At 43.8% G+C, this 19493-nt stretch overlaps 2 protein-coding genes across 5 annotated transcripts in view; one reads left to right on the top strand and one right to left on the bottom strand.

Annotated features, from left to right (window-relative positions):
• Nucleotides 1-14954, top strand: part of MAGI3 (membrane associated guanylate kinase, WW and PDZ domain containing 3) — a 244627-nt gene extending 229673 nt beyond the window's left edge. The window contains exons 17-22 of one of the 2 annotated variants that reach the window (XM_027058315.2): nt 4581-4683; nt 5447-5573; nt 6396-6539; nt 12054-12192; nt 13101-13191; nt 13807-13944. In XM_027058315.2, coding sequence (XP_026914116.2) covers nt 4581-4683; nt 5447-5573; nt 6396-6539; nt 12054-12192; nt 13101-13150 — 563 coding nt within the window. In that variant the 3' untranslated portion in view covers nt 13151-13191; nt 13807-13944. Of the gene's footprint in view, nt 1-4580; nt 4684-5446; nt 5574-6395; nt 6540-12053; nt 12193-13100; nt 13192-13806 lie in introns of both variants that reach the window. The other variant, XM_027058313.2, reaches the window with a different exon arrangement.
• Nucleotides 14955-15276: 322 nt separating this feature from the next.
• Nucleotides 15277-19493, bottom strand: part of PHTF1 (putative homeodomain transcription factor 1) — an 89043-nt gene continuing 84826 nt past the window's right edge. For 2 of the 3 annotated variants that reach the window (XR_008295142.1, XR_008295143.1), the window contains one exon: nt 15277-15467. The gene's annotated coding sequence lies outside the window, so the exon portion shown is untranslated. Of the gene's footprint in view, nt 15471-19493 lie in introns of all 3 variants that reach the window. The other variant, XR_008295141.1, reaches the window with a different exon arrangement.

Below are 19493 nucleotides of genomic sequence, written 5' to 3' on the forward strand. Positions count from 1 at the left end.
AAGGGCTCGTTCTCATGAACCATGAGGTCATGACTGGAGCCGAAATCAAGGGTCGGATGCGTAACCGACTGAGCCACCCAACTGCCCCTCCTTTACTCATTTTTCTTGTGGGATTTCAGTCTTTTTCTTATTGACATTTAGAGATTCCTTGGGATAGGTATTAGTCCAATTTAGTTTAAAAAAATTTTTTGAGAGGGTGCATGCTCAAATGAGGGAGGGACAGAGAAAGAGAGAGAGAGAGAGAGAGAGAGAGAGAGAATCCTAAGCAGTCTCCTTGCTTGGTGCAGAGCCCAACGTGGGGCTTGATCTCACGACCGTGAGATCATGATCTGAACTGAAATCAAGAGTCCGACACTTAACCAGCTGAGCCACCCAGGCATCCCAGTGCAATTTAATTTTAGAAAGTACAAAGATCTTTTCCTGTCATCTGTATGTTAACTTTACCATCGTGCCCTCCACTGTACAGAGATTCTTAATTTAGATACAATCACATTGGCCAATTTTTTCCTTATGACTTAGGCTTTTGAAGTTTCATTTAAGACATGTTCTCCTTACCCACCCCATGTCACAGGGATTTTCTCTTATATCATCGTCTGCTAGATTTATGATTTTACATTCAGTTCTTTAATGCATCTGGAGCCTCCCTTTTATTTGTAGTTTTAGGAGGGATCCAGCTTTATTTTTTTATTCTTACACTGAGCGGGCTTTTATAGCACCAGCTATCAGATAACACTTCTTTTCCTCATTGATCTATGCAGCCACCGTTCCTGTGTGTTTGCATCCCCTTCCAACATGAGTCTCCTGGCTGTTCTGTGCTATTGATTTATCTGTTCTTGGGTCAATTTACATATGTATTTCCTGACAGTAATATACATAATACGTGTTTTAATGTGTGTGTGTGTGTGCACGTATGTATATCCACACACACTTTTTAACAAATCTGTAGCTTTGTGGTAGGTCCCAATATCTTGTCTGTTACGGCAAGCTTTTATCCACCCGCCCCCTACACACACTCCAAATGGACGAGATATTCATGAAACTCTTCCATGTAAAATTTTAGAGCAAATTATTAAGAAACCCAACTGCGTGTTTTATTCGGATATATTGGATATATATTAACTTCGAGGGAATTTATACCTTTAACTATTAAGCTACCCCACCTAAGAGCCTAGGATGTCTCCATCATTTGTGCCCCTTACTGGAGTTTGAGGAGGTACTCTTACACAGTTCTCATTTATTCTTGCAGAGGATGAGTCACGATCCATTGTAATGTCTGTATCCATAGTTTAACTACGGGATTTTGTGTTTTTTCGTCTGATAATACACTTTCTCCTTAAATAATTACATACAGAGACTCCCGCAAAAATTTAATCCTCACTGAGGGAGTGATCTGCTTAACCCATTGCTTTACTATCTGAAGAACTTTCAGATAAAATGGAGAGAGAACATAAGCCTGTTTGGCATCATGGAATAAATATTTAACTTTGTGAAGTGGAACGGCTCTTAACACAGAAGTAAATCGGAGAAGCCATGCAACATGGGTTGAAGGACTAACGCTGGAAAAAATACCAGTGATGGAAAGTTTTATTTAACCAGGAAGAGGACAAGGAAAGAACACGTGACTGAAAGAGGAAGCACCAGTGTGTGGTTCCTTGTGCTGCAGTGACATCTCTCACCGAAGGGGGAAGGGTAGAGGAAAAAACTGAAATTGATCAGCTTATTTGTACTGTCCTGAAGTTAAACACCTGTCATTTTGGCCAAGCTAGCGAAGCCAAAAAGTTATCTAAATTGGACTTCTACTAAGGTACAAGCGTCTCCCAGTCATCCTGTCCATAGAAGTAATTTCTCCCATCAGTTTCCGTTCCCTTTAAAACGGTGGCCACGAATGTACAATGACAGACAAGAATTCAGCTACAGAATGGGCACTCAAGGTTAGAGGCACGTAACTTGACATTGATGTACCCTGTAAGCCAAAGTGGAAGGACATCTGGGGATTTCTTGTGGGTGCAGGAATAGAAACATACATGAGGTGTGATCCCTGCGCTCGAGGAGTGCATGCTCTAGCAAGAGAGGCCGGTATTGGGCTCGCTCTGAAAGGATGCGGTAAATGCTATGAAGACTGTGCTGAAGGGAACCACAGGTGAGATTTCAGAGAAGGTGACACTTTGAAGAGGAGCTTCAGTGGGAAGGCAGATGTGCCCAGGTGATAAGTTTGGACAGTATCTTATGAGCAATAAATAGTTACCACAGGTTTTTAAGTAAGGCAGAGGCGGGTTTCAGTCTATATGTTAGGGCTGGGATCCAGGATGTGGATTGCAGGTAGGATTGGTAGCAAGGAGACCAGCAAGGAGGGCCAGCATAAGTAACTTGTTAAGCTAAAGAGGAAAATAAAATTCATGATAGTAATTTCTATAATTTTTTTTTTTAATGTCTATTCATTTTTGAGAGACAGACAGGGACAGACTGTGAGTGGGGGAGGGACAGGGAGAGAGGGAAACACAGAATCCGAAGCAGGCTCCAGGCTCTGAGCTGTCAGCACAGAGCCTGACGTGGGGCTTGAACTCACAAACTGACATCATGACCTGAGCCAAAGTCGGATGCTTAACCGACTGAGCCACCCAGGCGCCCCCATGATAGCAATTTAAAAGAGCAACCAGTGGCACCTGGGTGGCTCAGTTAGTTAAGCATCTGATTTTGGCTGAGATGATGATCTTACAGTTCATGAGTTCAAGTCCTGAATCAGGTGAGCTCAAGCCCTGCTTTGGGTGAGCACTGCTTTTCTTTCTTTCTTTCTTTTTTCTTTTCTTTTCTTTTCTTTTCTTTTCTTTTCTTTTCTTTTCTTTTCTTTTCTTTTCTTTTCTTTTCTTTTCTTTCTCTTTCTTTCTTTCTTTCTCTTTCTCTCTCTCTTTCTCTCTCTCCTTCCTTCCTTCCTTCCTTCCTTCCTTCCTTCCTTCTTTCTTTCCTTCCTTCTTTCTCTCTCTCTCTCTCACTCCCTCCCTCCCTCCCTCCCTTCTCCCTTCCCTTCCCTTCCCTTCCCTTCCCTTCCCTTCCCTCTCTCAAATAAAAATAAAGTAGGAGCAACAGATTTCCATTTCTCTCTCTCTGTCTCTTTCTCAAATAAAAAGAGCAACAGATTTCCATTTCCCCCCATATTCCCCCAAAAAAGTTCACACTCCACTCTTCCTTTCTGGAGCACTTGACTTTAAAGTGTTGAACATTTTTAACAAGTAAGGAAAAATTTCAGAATGTGCACTTTAAAAAAAATATAACCTCAAATAAGATTTCATCATTTTGAGGATTATGATAATGTTCATCATAATAGAAACATATACATAATGGGTAGATGCCAGGCACTGTCTGAAGCATGTACATTTATAAGCTTGTTGGATAACGATAACCCCATGAGGTAGCTATAATTCCTTTTATGGGTGAGGTGATTAGAAGCACAGGGAATGTGAGTAATTTCCTCAAGAACACACAGCTAGTAAATAATAAGAGGCTTAACCCCTGTCAGTCTTGCTGCAGAGTTCATGGCCTAATTCACTAAGCTATGGTCCCTCTCTCTGGTATTTTCAATATCCTATGTTTAGGGGAGCCTGGGGGGCTCAGTCGGTTAAGCATGTGACTTTGGCTCAGGTCATGATCTCACAGTCTGTGAGTTCGAGCCCCGCGTCGGGCTCTGTGCTGACAGCTCAGAGCCTGGAGCCTGTTTCAGATTCTGTGTCTCCCTCTTTCTCTCTCCTCCCCCACTCATGCTCTGTCTCTCTCTTCTCAAAAATAAATAAACGTTAAAAAAATTTTTTTAATATCCTATGTTTAACATATGGACAAGATAAGCATTCGGAAGTTTCAGCTTGACGGATAGGACTGAGTCTCCCCTACCTGTCATCTCCCATGATCTGCCACCCAGAGGCAGGTGGTTCCCATGCTTGGTCATGAGAACTGCCTTCAAGGAACAGCAGCAGGTGTGGAGCCACTGGTGATGATAAAGAAATGTTCAGTTTTGTCCCCTGTATTTGTGCTCTCAGAAAACAGAAGCAGTGAAGCCTTTGTCGATATTTGTCGACACTCGGGATGATTCTATAAGTGTGTCTTTGGTATTTGTGCCAGGCAGAGCAGTTGCTCCTCTGTGAACGATGCGGGTTAGAGGCGTGCGTGCGGTTCACAGACTGGCTGCTGTGTCCAGCACTCCTGAGACCCGGCGTTTGCCGGGTGCGGGGCGTGCGCTCCAGAAGCCCATAGAATGGGCTGCCGGATGGCTCCTGGAGCTCCGTCTTCTCGATGCTGTTGTTGAGTATGTACACTTCCGATTTCCTTGTTGTGCGGATGACCAAAACAAGGCGGAAGAGGCAAGTGTGTGCGGTAAGAATAGGGCTCCTGTTCTCTTCACACCTAGGCAGTGATCACAGCCACAGGGAGGAAATGGTAACATCCCAGTTCCAGAGAGCCGGCCGTAGTGCTGCTCGTGCCGAAGTCACTAGGGTCCGGAACCCTCTGTGATGGTCTCACTCCCGTAGAGCACTTGGCCTCCACGTCTTTATGTACAAAGGGTCATGTTTCCCGTTTCCTCATTTGAACAGAGCATCATGGCCCGCCGTCAGGAACAAACTCCGCCCGGCAAAGCCCCGCCCTGCAGCACAGACCCATGGGACAGTCACAGGCCAACCACGTACCTGGGGACAGGTGAGGCTGCTCTCCCCAGGTGTGGGCTCTTCCCTCTCATTTCCCCCTTCTTCCGTACGCACCCCCACTCCCGCCCCCCCCCCCCCCCGGGTGAGGTCAGAATGAGAACTCTCGTGTTTTCCGCCCTCAGATACCTTCCCAGGTCCCCCCGCTCCCTCGGTACCTCATCCCTCCTCCAGCCTCATCCCAGGGCTCAACACAGTCATCCCATCATGCCCGACAAGCGGGGACTGGAGAGAAAGAAGCGACAGCTGCCTCTGGCTCCGCCACGCTCGGTCCCCCTGATTTTGGCAGGGAACCCCAGACCCACACGCATTGCTGTCTTCTCAGCCTGCCCGAGCGGTACCTGTAGGCACTTCCTCACCTCTTTTGTTGAAAATATTAGCCACGAAACAAAAGCGAGGTTGTCACAAATTCAGCATCTCCGCGGGCATCGGCGCTGCGGAGAGCTATTTCTCCCCGGCAGGGTCAGCTCCTCTGCCCTCTGGTTCAGCTGCTTGAGTGCAGCTTTCCTTGATAAAAACTGCACCGAGACGCCCTCAAAATAAAAACCAGACCAAACCAACGTGGGATGTGGACAGAGCTGATGCGGCTGTTGACCGCCAGACGCACCTAGCGTCTCTGGCTCTCGACGCAGTCTGCCTTTCCGGCGGCCAGTCGGGAGAGTGGCAAGCTCAGCTTTGAAAAGAGACTAACCTGCCTTGGCTTTCAGAGTGTTTTCATTCTCTCCGTCCCGGGAGTGACTGGATTTCTCTGTTCGTAGAGGTGCCGTAGAAGGCGAAATCGGGAAAGACGTCTCCACCTCTTACCGACACTCATGGTCTGACCACAAGCACCTTGCCCAGCCTGACGCCGCCATGATTTCCGTCGTAGGCAGCCGGCACAATCAGGTAAGCAGCTACCCCCCAGGTGCAAACTGTTCTTTTCAGTGGCTAAACCGCTGACACTGGTGAGTTTTTCTTTTTAAAGAACCTAGGGAAAGCCTTTTATTGTTTTTATTTATTTTGAGAGAGAGAATGTGCATGTGAGCACATGCAGGGAAGGGGCAGAGAGAGAGAGAGAACCCCAGGCAGGCTCAGCACTGTCAGCGCAGAGCCCGACATGAGGCCCGATCTCACGAACCGTGAGATCACGACCTAGGGCAAAATCAAGAGTCCGACGCTCAACCGATTGAGCCACCCGGTGGCCCAACACTGGTGAATTTGTCTTGCAAATCAGTTCGGATACATTCGTCCCCCAAATGTCTTGCTATGTGTTTGGCATTCCCTTAGCTTCCCTGAGAGAGTGTAAAGGGTAAAAAAGCTTACCCTGACGTTGGAGAAATAAGCACCCCCAGTCAGGTACTTAGAAATAGCAGGGTTTGAGTTCATCAAAGTAGGGTTTGGGTTTGGGTTTTGTTTTTTTTTTCTTTTTTCAGGAAAATTAGTCATAATCTCCTTAAAGGAAGCATTTCTCCAAACTCTTTTCTCTGATAGTTCTGTTGCCCATTGACCAAATAGTGGGGAAAAAACATATAATCTTCACATTAACTTGGGCTGCATTTGTAAAAAATTAGGTAGCTCTTCAACCCAAACTCCCATTCCTTTCTTATGATCTAGAAATGCACACGGACTGTATAAATGCTGTCTTCCAGCGACAAAGGTAGTCTTTCTTCAAACTGTCACTAAAGCAGTCCACAAAAACTTGTTTTCCTTACACTCTTTCTCTCCCAGAGCCTTGGCTGTTACCCAGTGGAGCTAGAGCGAGGCCCCCGGGGATTTGGGTTCAGCCTCCGCGGGGGGAAGGAGTACAACATGGGGCTGTTCATCCTGCGTCTGGCTGAGGAGGGCCCCGCCATCAAAGACGGCAGGATCCACGTGAGTTCGCTTCCGTCCACAGCCTTTGCTTCTGGCTCCAGACTGGGAACTACTGAAAACAGTTGATCAAAGGGAGTGCGGAAACCCCCCAGAGCTAAGCAGCCAGGTTTTTCCATCACAGAACCTGAGAGCAGCCGCTCCTGGTTTGACGCTCTGACCCCTGGCGATTCCGTGTCCTCCCTCGAGAGTGCTAGGCTGTAGCTCGGTGACGCTGTCCTCACCGTCTTGACTTTGGTCCGTAAGGAAATTTACTTTTTACTGACATCATCCACATTTGAGGGCAAATGGACTCATAAATAAAATATCCTTTTCATCTTATTAAAAGTCTTGGAAAAGCCAGGATAAAACAGAATCTTCAACTTCTTTCCAGAAATAATAGGCCCAGGATTTTTTTTTTCCTCCTAGCTACCCTACAGAGGTAGCCAGAGATCAAAAAGCATGACTCTCCGAACCTTTACTATGATCTGAAAGACTAGAATTCGCATGGGTCGTGATCCATCATAGTTGCCCTCAATTCTGAAACACTAGCTTTGGACAGGGCATCTGCAGACCAGATTGTTTATGGGTCTGCACATAAGGTATTTTCCCTCTTTCTCTGAACATTACTTAAAGAGGAATCTTATAGAGGGGACGTGTGCTGGCTTCAATTTTTTAAAAAAATAGCCCACTGGCATCCCGTTATACGTTAGATTTTACATTTAATGTACATTAAATTTTAAATTCCAGACAGCCTCCCCCCTACTACTCAAGAGAACTTTGGACTTCCTCCCTCTGCCACCAGTTGGCATCTGGGAAGATAATTTTTTTTTAATCAGATGGTATATTCTAATAATGATTGCAGTTCTGAATTTTCCACATCACTGCCCTGTTCCCATGACTCATTTTGTAAACATGTGTCAAGTGTCTGCTTTACCCAAAGCTTTATGAGTGAGAACTGAATGAACTGGGAGAAGGGGTAGCCCTAAACCAAATAAGACCCCACCCCTCTTCAAATGACCAGACCTGTGCACAAGGTCAAAAGGCGGGGAGTATGAGTGGCTATGAGTGGAGATTTCATATGAGTGGAGAATGGGTGGCATTAGAAAGTGGGTTAGGATTTCAGTAGAGAGAGCTTGGTCTTTTTTCTTCCCTCTCTTTTTTTTTTTTTAAATCTGGGTATACTTTAAATCTGCTGGTTTTTTAAAAAAATCTCCCATTGTATTGTCACAAAAAAACCAATCAAACAAAAAACTAGGATGTAATTTTTAAAGTGTTTTAAAAAATTTTTTCAATGTTTATTTTTGAGACAGAGAGAGACAGAGCATGAGCAGGGGAGGGGCAGAGAGAGAGGGAGACACAGAATCTGAAGCAGGCTCCAGGCTCTGAGCTGTCAGCACAGAGCCCGATGCGGGGCTCGAACTCGCCAACTGCGAGATCATGACTGAGCCACCCAGGAGCCCCAAAAACTAAGATATAATTTTCAAAAGTTGGTTCCAAATATAACCCTCAGATGCACTAATCTCACAAAACAAATAAAAGGCAAGCAGGCCTTAAAGCAGACAAAGTCTGTTTCTAAAACATGTCATTCTTTACAAATGAATGGGAGCTTTGGACTTTCAGGGTTAAATCAACTCTCGTTTCAAAAGTAAGATCTGATGTTTGAAAGGGAGCTATTACTACCATGCCCAGGTTTGTTGCAAACTCTAAGAAATCAGCTTTTCAGAGAAGAATTCTTTCTCTGGCTACTAAATTATCAAAATCTTGACTTGCTAAGGATCATGGCTGCTTTGTACTAATGACAGCTTACTCTGGTGCCACCGCCCAAATGATGAGAGTTTATCTCCAGCAAACTCACACTGCAGGGCGACCTGGGCATCCCTTTCTGCCCCATCCTCCTGCCTCCCTTCTCTCCTCCCTCTCTTTGTTAGGCTGATATCTGTACTTTGTGTCCTGTGCCTAGTATTTATTTCAGTATCTTCAGTCCTTTTATTTTTAGAGAGAGAGAGGGCAAGCAGGAGAGCGGGGCAGAGACAGAGAAAGGGGGGTGGGGGGAGGGAGAATCTCAAGCAGGCTCCTTGCCCAGTGAAGAGCCCGACACGGGGCTTGATCCCACGATCCTGGGATCATGACCTGAGCCGAAATCAAGAGTCAGACACTCAACCAACTGAGCCACCCAGGCACCCCTCCAGTATCTTCAGTCCTGATCTGGGGCCTGAATATTCATACTAGATGCTCTGTATACATTTGTTGGAAGTGTAGAATGGATGACAAATACTAATGAGAGAATTGTTTTTTCAAAATCAGCTCCCAAAACTTATTACTGGGTAGACAGGACATGAGATAGGTGAAGTAGTTAGCAGGCAATGTAATAGTGTCATTCAGGAAAAAAAGAAAATGGGAGCCTGTGATATAGATGGAAAAACGCTGAGAGTCAGGGGCATCTGTACGTTTAGTGAGTCCTAAGCCATCCGTAAATCTGGTCGAGATCTGAGGAGGACAGAAAAAGGTGTTCTGGGTAAAGGCAATGAGATCAGCTGAGTGGGAAAGTCTCACATTCGGGAATAGTGTCAGATTTAGTTAGATCTTTACTGCAGGACAGAATCAGATTTAGAGAATGTCGTCTGTCGTCTTCCAGGTAACATGTGTTTTCACTTAGTTTTAGCCCCACAAAAACCCTTTAAGGTAGGTGGCATTTTCCCCACTTATAGATGTAAAACTGAGGCTCTGGGAGACTAAGTCCCTTGCTGGCCTCACTCAGCCTGTGATGGCCGTGGTGTGGCCCAGATCTTTGGTCCTGTGAGCCCAGCCCGGGTGTTTTCACGTCAGGCCACGGCTCATGCCTGTCTGGATTAGATTGTTCAGGGAAGTATAGAGGTTCTCAGCGCCTTCTAAGAGAATGTAAGCAATGTGCTAGAAACATTGTGTAATTTTAATATAAACTGTAGTGGCTGTGGTTGACAGAGTAACTTTTTTGAGGAGCATAATTTTTCTCTGTCCCCTCTTCCTACTTCTTCCTTTGGTTCTCCTATTCTCCTTTGTTCCTTTCTTTGCTTTCTCTCTCCTCTCCTCTGTCCCCCATAATTTCATTTTTCAGTAACACAAACTTGAACTGTTATTTGTTCTATCAAAAGATGCATTCTTCATTTTAAGCAACAGAATTTTCAAAGAATGTTCACGTTTCCCTCTGACAAGTGCCATTTTTTGTCTGTGGCTTTGTATAGACCAGTCGAGGACTCTTCCCTGCTCTGAGGGCCCGTCTGCCACAAATTTGAAAGTCATGGGGTTCTAGTCTCCTTCCCGCAATGTAGTTTTAAAGTTAAACAAAAATGACACCTGGTGGCAAATCTGTTCAATTACAAGCTTTATTGCAATTTATTCGTTGTACCGAAAGAATCAGAAATATGCAGCTTAGGACACTGAAGTTAAGCCAAAGAATGTGACTGCAATTAAGGGAAACCTCAGTCATGTTTTACAAGATACGCCCAAAGCACGCTCCAAATACTGTCTACCTTAATTTCCATTTGTCTCATTAATCAGCAGGACTGATTTGTCACTTGTCATTTGTATTTATTTCCTCATACAAATTATTTTTCTTCAATCACTTATTATTAAGGGAAATCTGGGTATTAGCTTTTATCTCACTCATATATTCTGGATATAAGTATTTTTATTCTGTTTATTACTTTTTTCCATCTTATTATGTTTATTATCTTATTTTGGTTAGTTTTTTTTTAAGTTTTTTCTCCTATGTTAAGTCCACTTGTCATGCCCTCCAATTATTCAAGAGATTCCTTTTTTTTTTTTTTCCATAAATATGCAACAAAACCTTTTAATCTGTTTTCTTTTTCATAGTTGACATGTTTTACGGTGTATACAGTGGGGGACAGGCTCGGGTAGATCTTCCTCCTGATGCACTTGAGGTCCTTTTGGGGAAAACCAGGAAGTAGATAACTTGAAAAGGAACATCTGCTTGTGTTTGGTGTGTCACCAGGTTTTATCTCATTAAATCCCCGCCCGGACCCCAGGAGGTGGGTACTAATATTGTCCCCATTTCACAGAGAGGAAAATGAGACCCTCCGCTGGCTGGAGGTGGAGCCAGGGGTGAACCACAGACATTATGACTCCAAGGCCCTGCTTCCTGGCCACTGGGCTTCGCTATATATGTGGCTACAGACTTTCCTACCAGCTTCTGTTAAATAATTATTGAGTCACCTTCTGTTGTTATTTCTGGATTGTTTTCGTAAGCTCTTACAAATTTTCGTAAGCTGTTTGGAATGTCAGTAGTTTTCCATTGTTCGCTGTTTTGATTTTTTTAATGTCTATTTTTGAGAGAGAGACAGGGTAGGGGAGGGGCAGAGAGAGAGAGGGAGACACAGAATGCGAAGCAGGCTCCAGGCTCTGAGCTGTCAATATGGAGCCTGATGTGGGGCTCAAACTCACAAACCACGAGATCATGACCTGAACTGAAATTGGACACTTAAACCGAGGGGTGCCTGGGTGACTCAGTCGGTTATCTCTTTTAAAGCCAAACAAGCCTCTGCTTGTCACCTTGAAACATTTTATTTATTTTGAGAGAGAGCATGTGCACATGAGTTGGGGAGGGGCAGAGTGAGAAAATCCAAGCAGGCTCCATGCTGTCAGCACAGACCCCAACTTGGGGCTCAATCTTACCAACTATACGCTGAAATCAGGAGTCAGACACTTGACTAAGTCACCCGGGTGCTGCCGAAATATATTTTAAAATCACTACCATCGGTATCTTTTATCAGGTCCTTTTTATCAAAAGTGACACTTGCCGTATCCATGTTTCCCCCTTTTCTTTTGAAATACCTAGACAGCATTTCTAGTAAATAGCAGAGGTACTGAGGCATCTCATTCTGGTCCCTGGTTTTACGTTACCTAAGGAAATTATTTTACACTGAAGTCACGAGCATACGCCCGTTACTGGTTTTAAATCAGTATTCATATGGATACATTCTCCAAGCTGAAGGTTTTATCTCCGAACATTTCATTCATCTAGTGCCTCATACATCTACAGGCTGTGCTGGCAACATGAAGGGGAGGGGGCAGTTCTCCGTGGAGGCCAGGAAAGGCTTCCACGGTGAGGAGCCACCAACCCGGGTTTTAGAACATAAATTCCAGATTCAACTCCTCTTGGAAAGTACCCTTCCTGGTGGGCCATTCAGACCCAGCCCTGTGGCATCATGTGGATCATAGAGACCTCACCTCCTCTGGCACTTCTCTTTTGGCTGAAAACTCCAGATCTCATTTGTGATTTCAAGGTGCCCGGATCCTCTTTCCTCCTCACATGCGACTTTCTCCTGTAGGATTTCTACAGAGCAAATAAAGCTGGACGCTGTCTCTTCCCACTGTGGTCATCCGTCCGCCCATCAGCTTTAGCAATGACACAGCACCGTGTACAAGTTAGACGGTTTATAAATGAGTCAGTAAGGTTGAGCGGCTGTCGAGTGGACAGAGCAGAATCGAAGGAGGATGCATAGTTTCATGTTGTTCCTGTGAATGTTCCCTCTCTAGGTTGGTGACCAGATCGTTGAAATCAATGGGGAACCTACACAAGGTATCACGCATACTCGAGCGATTGAACTCATTCAGGCTGGTGGGAATAAAGTTCTTCTACTTTTGAGGCCAGGGACTGGCCTCATACCTGACCACGGTAAGGAAAGGCTCTCACCTGGAGCTGAAAAGTTATGGAGGGGGCGACGACAGAAAAAAGAATGTCTGTTTGAAGGGGCTAGATATTTTGCTGGCTAGTTCAAAGGTAAACACCAGAACCATCGAAAGCTACTTACACAGCAGGGTTATTAGAATATTACCAAGTAAGTGGCTTCAGGCGTGATTTGTGTTGGGATGGAATATGTTAAGCAATCTCAACAGAAAACTTGTAAGTTGCTTTTATAGAGAAACGTGCTTGTAAAAAAAAACAAGGACGTCAGAGGCAAGTGATTTAATTTTTGTGAATGGTGTGAGAAAGTGGTCTAGTTTCAACCTTCTGCATGTTGCTGTCAAAGGCAAGTGATTTAAATGTCGTGAAAAACGTCTGAAATCTCTTCAAATGCCACTTACTTCCTCATTGTAAGATCTACTCCCTTAATGGAAGAGAAGTTTCTCTCAATGAAGAGTAGAAGGACTTTAGGCTTCTCTGGTCCCTTGTGGAGAACAAGTTGCTCTGACCCTACCTGGCGTCAGGGAGGTGGATGGGACTGTCTGTTCTCCTGCACTGGGCTTCAGGTTCCTTGGTTTCGTTGTAGGTTTTTGAAATACCACACAGGATTTGAACATCATGTTTTAACTGAGAGCACTAGCCTAGATACAGTACCGCACCACCAGGACTTGTCCCTTCTAGTTTCTGCACCCCCGCCCGACCCCGTAGAGCTTCTGAGGGACAAGTATAGACGTGACCTCCTGCGGTCCCCTTCCAGCCTATAATTCTCTGTTATTACCTTCCACCATCTGCTTGTAAACCATACGTTCCCAATGACATCTTTGCTAACTGCGCTGTGATTTTTTTTTTTTTTTTTTTTTTTTTTACATAGTCCTAGGCCTTTTCTCTTCCTTCTTCAGGTTTGGCTCCTTCCGGTCTGTGCTCCTACGTGAAACCTGAGCAACATTAAGGCTTTCAGGGCTTTTCTTGGTCTTTCCTTAAAAAGACTTGGTAAATTTGCATGTCTTGTAAATCACTTCATTCTTTTTTTTTTTCTTTTTAATTAAAAATGATGCTATTAAATACATCTCTTTCTATCTTCTGCACTTTTCAGTTTCCTTTTGACATTAAATTTGACAGCTTAATGCAAGAAAATTATTTGTAAATGCCCACGAACCTCATTCTGGTTACCTCAGTCGGGTGTCCTTGATTAGTGATTTTGGCATATCCATAAGCTCTATCCTTTGATGACAGCCAAATTAGTAAGCTTCTTGGACCAAGTAATTCGGTCCAATTTTATTATTTATTTCTTCTAAGTTTTTTATTGGGCTTTACTACTTAGGAAGACTTTATGTATCATATATTATGTAATTAATTATAAACTGGAAAAATGACTACTGTTATTTTGGGTACATTTAAACAACCCACCCTTCGTGCACAAGTACAGCTGTCTATGTAATCTAACTTTATAGAGATGGTAACATACATAGATTTTATTTATGAAATATACTCAGGCTATTTAAACAGTCAGTACAATTCGAATGGCTGTCAAAGTTCAAAACTTGCTGTCCCTATTTGTTGTAATTCTAAAATTTAATAATGTTCCCCTCAAATCACTTTTTGTAGGTGATTGGGATATTAATAATAATCCTTCGTCTTCAAATGTGATTTATGATGAGCAGTCACCATTTCCCCCAGCGTCACATTCTGCTTCCGTATTTGAGGGGTCCCCCATGCCAGTAACTGAAGAATCTTTAATGAGAGCTCAGATATGTGAACAGACAGAGGAATTAAAGGGCGGTGTGCCTGAAAAGAAAAGCACTTTAAATGAAAATCAGCCTGATAAAAAGCAGCACTCTTTTCTCCAGAAAAATGTGAACAAAAGGGATCCACCCGGCAGTCATGGGCATGGTGACAAGAAAAATCTCTTAAAAGTAGAAACTGGCGTTACACAAAGAGGTAGATCTGCTAGTCCCAGGAAGCCGGCCAGCCGACATGCAGAAGAACGTTCGGACAAGATTCCCAGTCCTCCCACCACTGACCCCAAGAGAAGACCCAGAGATCGGTCCCTCAGCCCCAGGAAAGGGGACAGTAAAAGTGGTCAGACCGGCACCAGGGCAGGTTCTGGGCAGGATCACTCTGGAAAAAGCAGGGGACGATCTTCAAGCCCAAAGAAGCAGCAAAAGACTGAAGGCAGCAAAGGCCGACCAAATACTGAAGCCAGAGGACTAGAGTCTGAGAGTCAGAGAGGAGGGGGCCGCGCTAGGGACGGTGCTGAGCAGATCTCGCACGGCAGGGAAGGATCAGGTGCTGCCAGGAAAGACACAAAGCAGAGCCAGTCTGGGACAAACAGGACAAGGTCCCCAGAGAAAAGAAGCAAGAGAACGGATGAAAAGTCTCTTCCGCCCAAAAAGACTAGTAACACTGCTAGTAGACCAGAGTCTGAGCAGGAAGAAGGAAAGAAGGCCACCGTGGGAGAGACAAGTTCTAGCAAGGAGAAAACAGGAGAAAATGTCAAAAAATCAGAAAAGCTGAAGCAGGACCCTGAAGAAAGGATGGTTTTAAACAAAATGGAAGACCCCCGAGGAAAAGAACAAGAGGCAGCCGACAAAAACAGAGAGGGTGGGGGGTTCCAACCTGAGAGCGCTTCTCCCGTTAGGAAAACACCAATCACTCCAGGGCCCTGGAAGGTGCCAAGTGCAAATAAAGCCACAGGCACTACTGGTGTGGCCGAGAAACGGCTGTGACCTTTGGTGTAAAACAAAGAAAAACAAGTCGTAATTTTTCCTTTCTAAAAAGCAGCATTTTTCAAAAACAAAAGTCATTTTTTTTTTCAGCAATTCTGAAACACACACATTTTACTTTGAACATCAAGTTACCCAGGCTGCATGAAGGGCCTTCAGGACCGCTAAGAACCAACCGTCCCCCGGCTGGCTGCCCTCCCGCGCGCTCATCCGACATGCCCGGCTCGGGTGCCCCGGCCCGTCGCCGTGAGTGTCCATGCTGATGTGCACACAGTGTGGTCACAACTCACTTTATATCTGTGCCAAGTTATCTACTGTATCACATGTGTTGTATCTGTCTCAGATAATTCCACAGTAACGAAAAAACTAGGTTTGGCTTGGAAGTTGATATCCTCAATAGCATGCTGCATGTTTACAGAGAGAAATATTTGAGTCCTTGCAGAAGAGGGATTGTTAGCTCGTCATTAAAGATGGCGGTTGCCTCTTCTAACAGCTACTGGTGATGGCCCAGGCCCGGTTTAAAAATGAAACTCCAAAACATCACTACTGAAAAGAAAAACAAAATGTAGTCAAATATCGACACTTTCTTCCGGATTTTAATTCGGCTGCATAAGGTATTCTGAGTAACTTTCAAGATACCACTTAACAATTGAATGTTCAAAATGAGACCGTACTTTCAGCACTGGAGAGCTCACCTGCTGTGTGACCCAGCCCTGATGCAGTCTTAGCGTCTCAGGTCACCCCTTTCCTTCGGTTATTTCGTTATGAAACCAGAAAGCAGCCTGTGGAAATAGTGCTCACGGCTGTTCAGAGAAGAGCCACCACATTTCTGTTTCTGGATATTTGGGTTGGACCTACTACTAATTCATTAATTGTTAATACATAGTATATATCTGGAGAGTCCAAAAACCAGACAGATTGTGAGGGACTCCATCACGAAACAGCCATACAAGTTCAGGTGTTCAGAGGCAGAACCTGCGTGAGCCCTGCTCGGCAAGAGGATAGACATGGCGGTAGACAGAACGTGCTAGATCGTATTTTAATTTCTAGCTACATTAACTTATTTAAAAAGCAAGAAAGGGAGACTAAACATTTGCTTAGCTTGTACACATTTTCGGAGTTCTTTCTAAAAGTCTAGTGAAAGATGTTTGTTGGGAGGTAGAGACCGTTCTTAACTCCGTAAGACAGACCCAGGTTTTTCAGTCCCCTGAAGCAGCATTCAGTAGCGACTATAAATAAAGGAACAATCTCAGAACAAAACCATTTTATGGGGTATTTGAACACCCCTGTTCTGTCACCTGGGTTCATCTTGTTATTGTGAAACACGTTATGTCCAGGTCGTTTCCTCTTAGAGTTCGACTGTGAAAGTCTTTAATGTAACAACAGAATCTGCCCCTGTAGCTGAGACACGCTTCCCAGAGTGAGAGTTTGAAATCCCCTTTCATCCAGAACTATATTTACCCATCTATTGTAACTACTTGAATAGAGAAAAATTAGGAGGCTTGATAAATGCTAAGAATTTAGTACCACAGAAATGATTTATTTTCCCAATAGTCCACAATTAGTGATAAAGATCCTATTTTTATTGTAAACTGTGACATAACTTTGATGTCCTCTGTTGTCAGTCTGACGTGGCTCTTTCCTTCCTAAGTAACCTGTCACTGTACTGATTATATACTGACTTAGCAATGTGGCCTTGGAATGCTAAGCAAAATATGGATGTACTGGTTGTAAATGTTTATATATTGTACAGTACCTTTATATATACACTTGAGGTTCTGATTAGAGAAAGATCTGTAAATCGCTCGTTATTTTTTATATAGATATTAAAAAAAAAAACCAAAAAACTGTTTATGGTCTGCGTTTCTTTTACTGTCGGGTTTATTTAATATTGCTTTCTCTTTGTGGAGTGGATTCCCATCACAGTCTGAGTCTTCAAATAGATTGTGTTCCCCCCGAGTAATGAACATTCAAAATGCTACAAATCAGGGAGACTCATAATGATGATTTTACCTGTATGGCTGCCTTTTATCCGTATGTAAACCTTGAAATGGGCTTGAGATAAATACCACTGTGCCTCGTCATTGTAAAGAAAATAGCTTTGCATAAATAATTTGCTGTCTATCCCCCAAAATCTTTTATACTGTCAGGGAGAGAAAAAGACTGGTCTTTTTCTGTGCATTTTAGTATGACCAGCATTCAGAGAATATGGTTTTATGAAAGCAAGGAATATTCAAATTGAACTGTGTAACAATTTGACTAATCACCTCCACAAAGATGTGTTTAAGCTGAAGTTTAATCCATAGTGTGCCCCCGGAACTACAGAACACTGGTAGAAATGGGGACTTTTGTCCCCAAAATGTGATGTGACTTTTGTCCCCAAAACAAAACGTGATGTTTCAGTCTGGTGTGGATACATGAGAGCAACTTCTGACATCATCCTAGCATGCTCCGATTCCTAGAAACTCTCTAGGTTTTTTAAACAATAACAGATTTATTTATTTAGACAGCTCTTCACTGGTCATGTTATTAAGGTTTACCAGCAGTATAGTGATCTGTTTAAAGCATGCCGTGGTTATTACATGAACTCTGCAATCTTTGCTGTAGTTAACTGAATTCGTTTAAGAGATCCAATGACTTGGATCTGTTTTCATTGTTGCTGCGCAAGCGAGCCAGCCTTCTGTGAAGAGTGGGATTCTGACCACTCGAGAACTCTGAATCTTTCTCTCAGATACATTAAAAATATGAAAACATAGCCAAGTGCTTTAGTTTAGCCTAAACCTATAATTTTGACAGAGAACCCTTTGGGAATTTGTCTATTTTACAGTGTTTGCATTAAAGTCAGGCAGCACTATTATTAGCAAATACACAAATCAAGAGGCTTATTTTGTCCTGAATAAACAATCATTTGTTACCTTGAGTAATACCTTATCACAGTTTATAAGCTCAGGCATGCTGCAGGAAAGGTATAGAATTACTGCACATTTGTGAAATTCAAACTTCATTAGATGAGTAAACTAGTCAGTACGTGTGCACATGAGATTCAGTTGAATGAATTTACTTCTCAATAATCCCAAATCACACACCATGTTGGGAATGAGACCCATTTGGCCCACTAGGAAGGTGTAGCTCTAAAACATTTCAAAAGTAAGTAATTTGGAAGGATGTTATTTTTACCGTGCACAAGTCACTTGCCTCTAAATACAATGAACCAAAAATACAAAGACATATAAGCTTATACTTTGTGGGGCCCTGTGGTATTTAGAATTTTTGTACCTCTCTGACAGTAAAGAAAACCATACACCAATTAGGCAAGAATTTGGTTATTCAACTATACAAAGAGTTTAGCTTATATTAAACGTTAGCTATAATGTGCATTTAGGAAATTTCAGGTTACATCTCCATAGCAATTTTAAGAAGGATAGTTTTTCCCGATACAGATTACTAAGGGAACAGGTTTTTCTCAACCTTACTATGGTTACTGCTATTCCTATTAAATGTATAAACGGCCTAATCTAGTCCTGTTTTTACATCTCGGTTTCTCGGTAACAGCCAAATATTACCAAAGTGTATTAGATCTCTCTCCTTTTTGGGGATCAAAACAAAAGCCCAAGTTTCTAGAAATTATACACAGATCAATGAATCCCTGAGGGTAGGAGAGCCATGAAGTTACAACTCTTCCACCCTAATGGAAGAAAGCTGCATGAAGGTGAAGTTACTTGAGGTCTACTCCTTCCATCTAAACATTTATATGGAGCACCTAATTATGGCAGCAGGTACTGGTTTGCATTCTGGGGACCTAGGAGTGGACAAAAAATGAGAGAAGGAGAGAGGGAATGCCGTGGACTGGGAAGATCCTCCCTTCCTCCCATGGACACACCAAGGCTGCAACTACATATGGTGCAACTCACTCTGAAAATGACCCGAAGACTCACAAAATCTCTCTTCCACAGCTAGAGAGAGAAAGAAAGAACCACATCGAGAAGGGTAGGAGGGGAAGAGATGCCCCATCAGGAACCAAACCCCGGCGGGGTGACCCACAGGTGGGGGAGGGAGAGCATGGGCACAGATGTCTTCAAGGAAAGGGAGGGGTCCAAGCCCCACATCAGGCACCCCTGCCCCAGCCCTGGGAATCTGTCCTGGGAAGATGAGCCTCCCATAACTTCTGGCTTTGGAACTCTAGGAACTTTGAAAATCAGCAGGCCTTAACTAGGGGACAGCTAAAGGGCTACAGGAAACAAAGACTCTGCTCTTAAAGGGCCCTTACAATTTCATTTGCTCAGAACCAGCACAGGGGCAGCAGTTTGTAAAGTGTCTAGGTTATACTTAAAGATTTACTGCCCAATTTTAAAGCATGTGCTAGAGGAGCAGGGATCTGTAGGAAACTTCTCTGGAATGGAAGTACTGGCAGACACCATTTTTTTTGCCCTCCTCAGCCTAGCTGGCCCAGCACTGGCAGGCACCAGCCCTGACGCACTCCATCTGCCTGGTTGGCACCACCACCCCCACCGGAGCATTCACCTGCAGACCTGCCCCACCCAACGTGTGCATCCTGGCTGGCACCCCGCC

This window comes from Acinonyx jubatus, chromosome C1, assembly GCF_027475565.1.
Source record: "Acinonyx jubatus isolate Ajub_Pintada_27869175 chromosome C1, VMU_Ajub_asm_v1.0, whole genome shotgun sequence".
Taxonomy (NCBI): Eukaryota; Metazoa; Chordata; class Mammalia; order Carnivora; family Felidae; genus Acinonyx; species Acinonyx jubatus.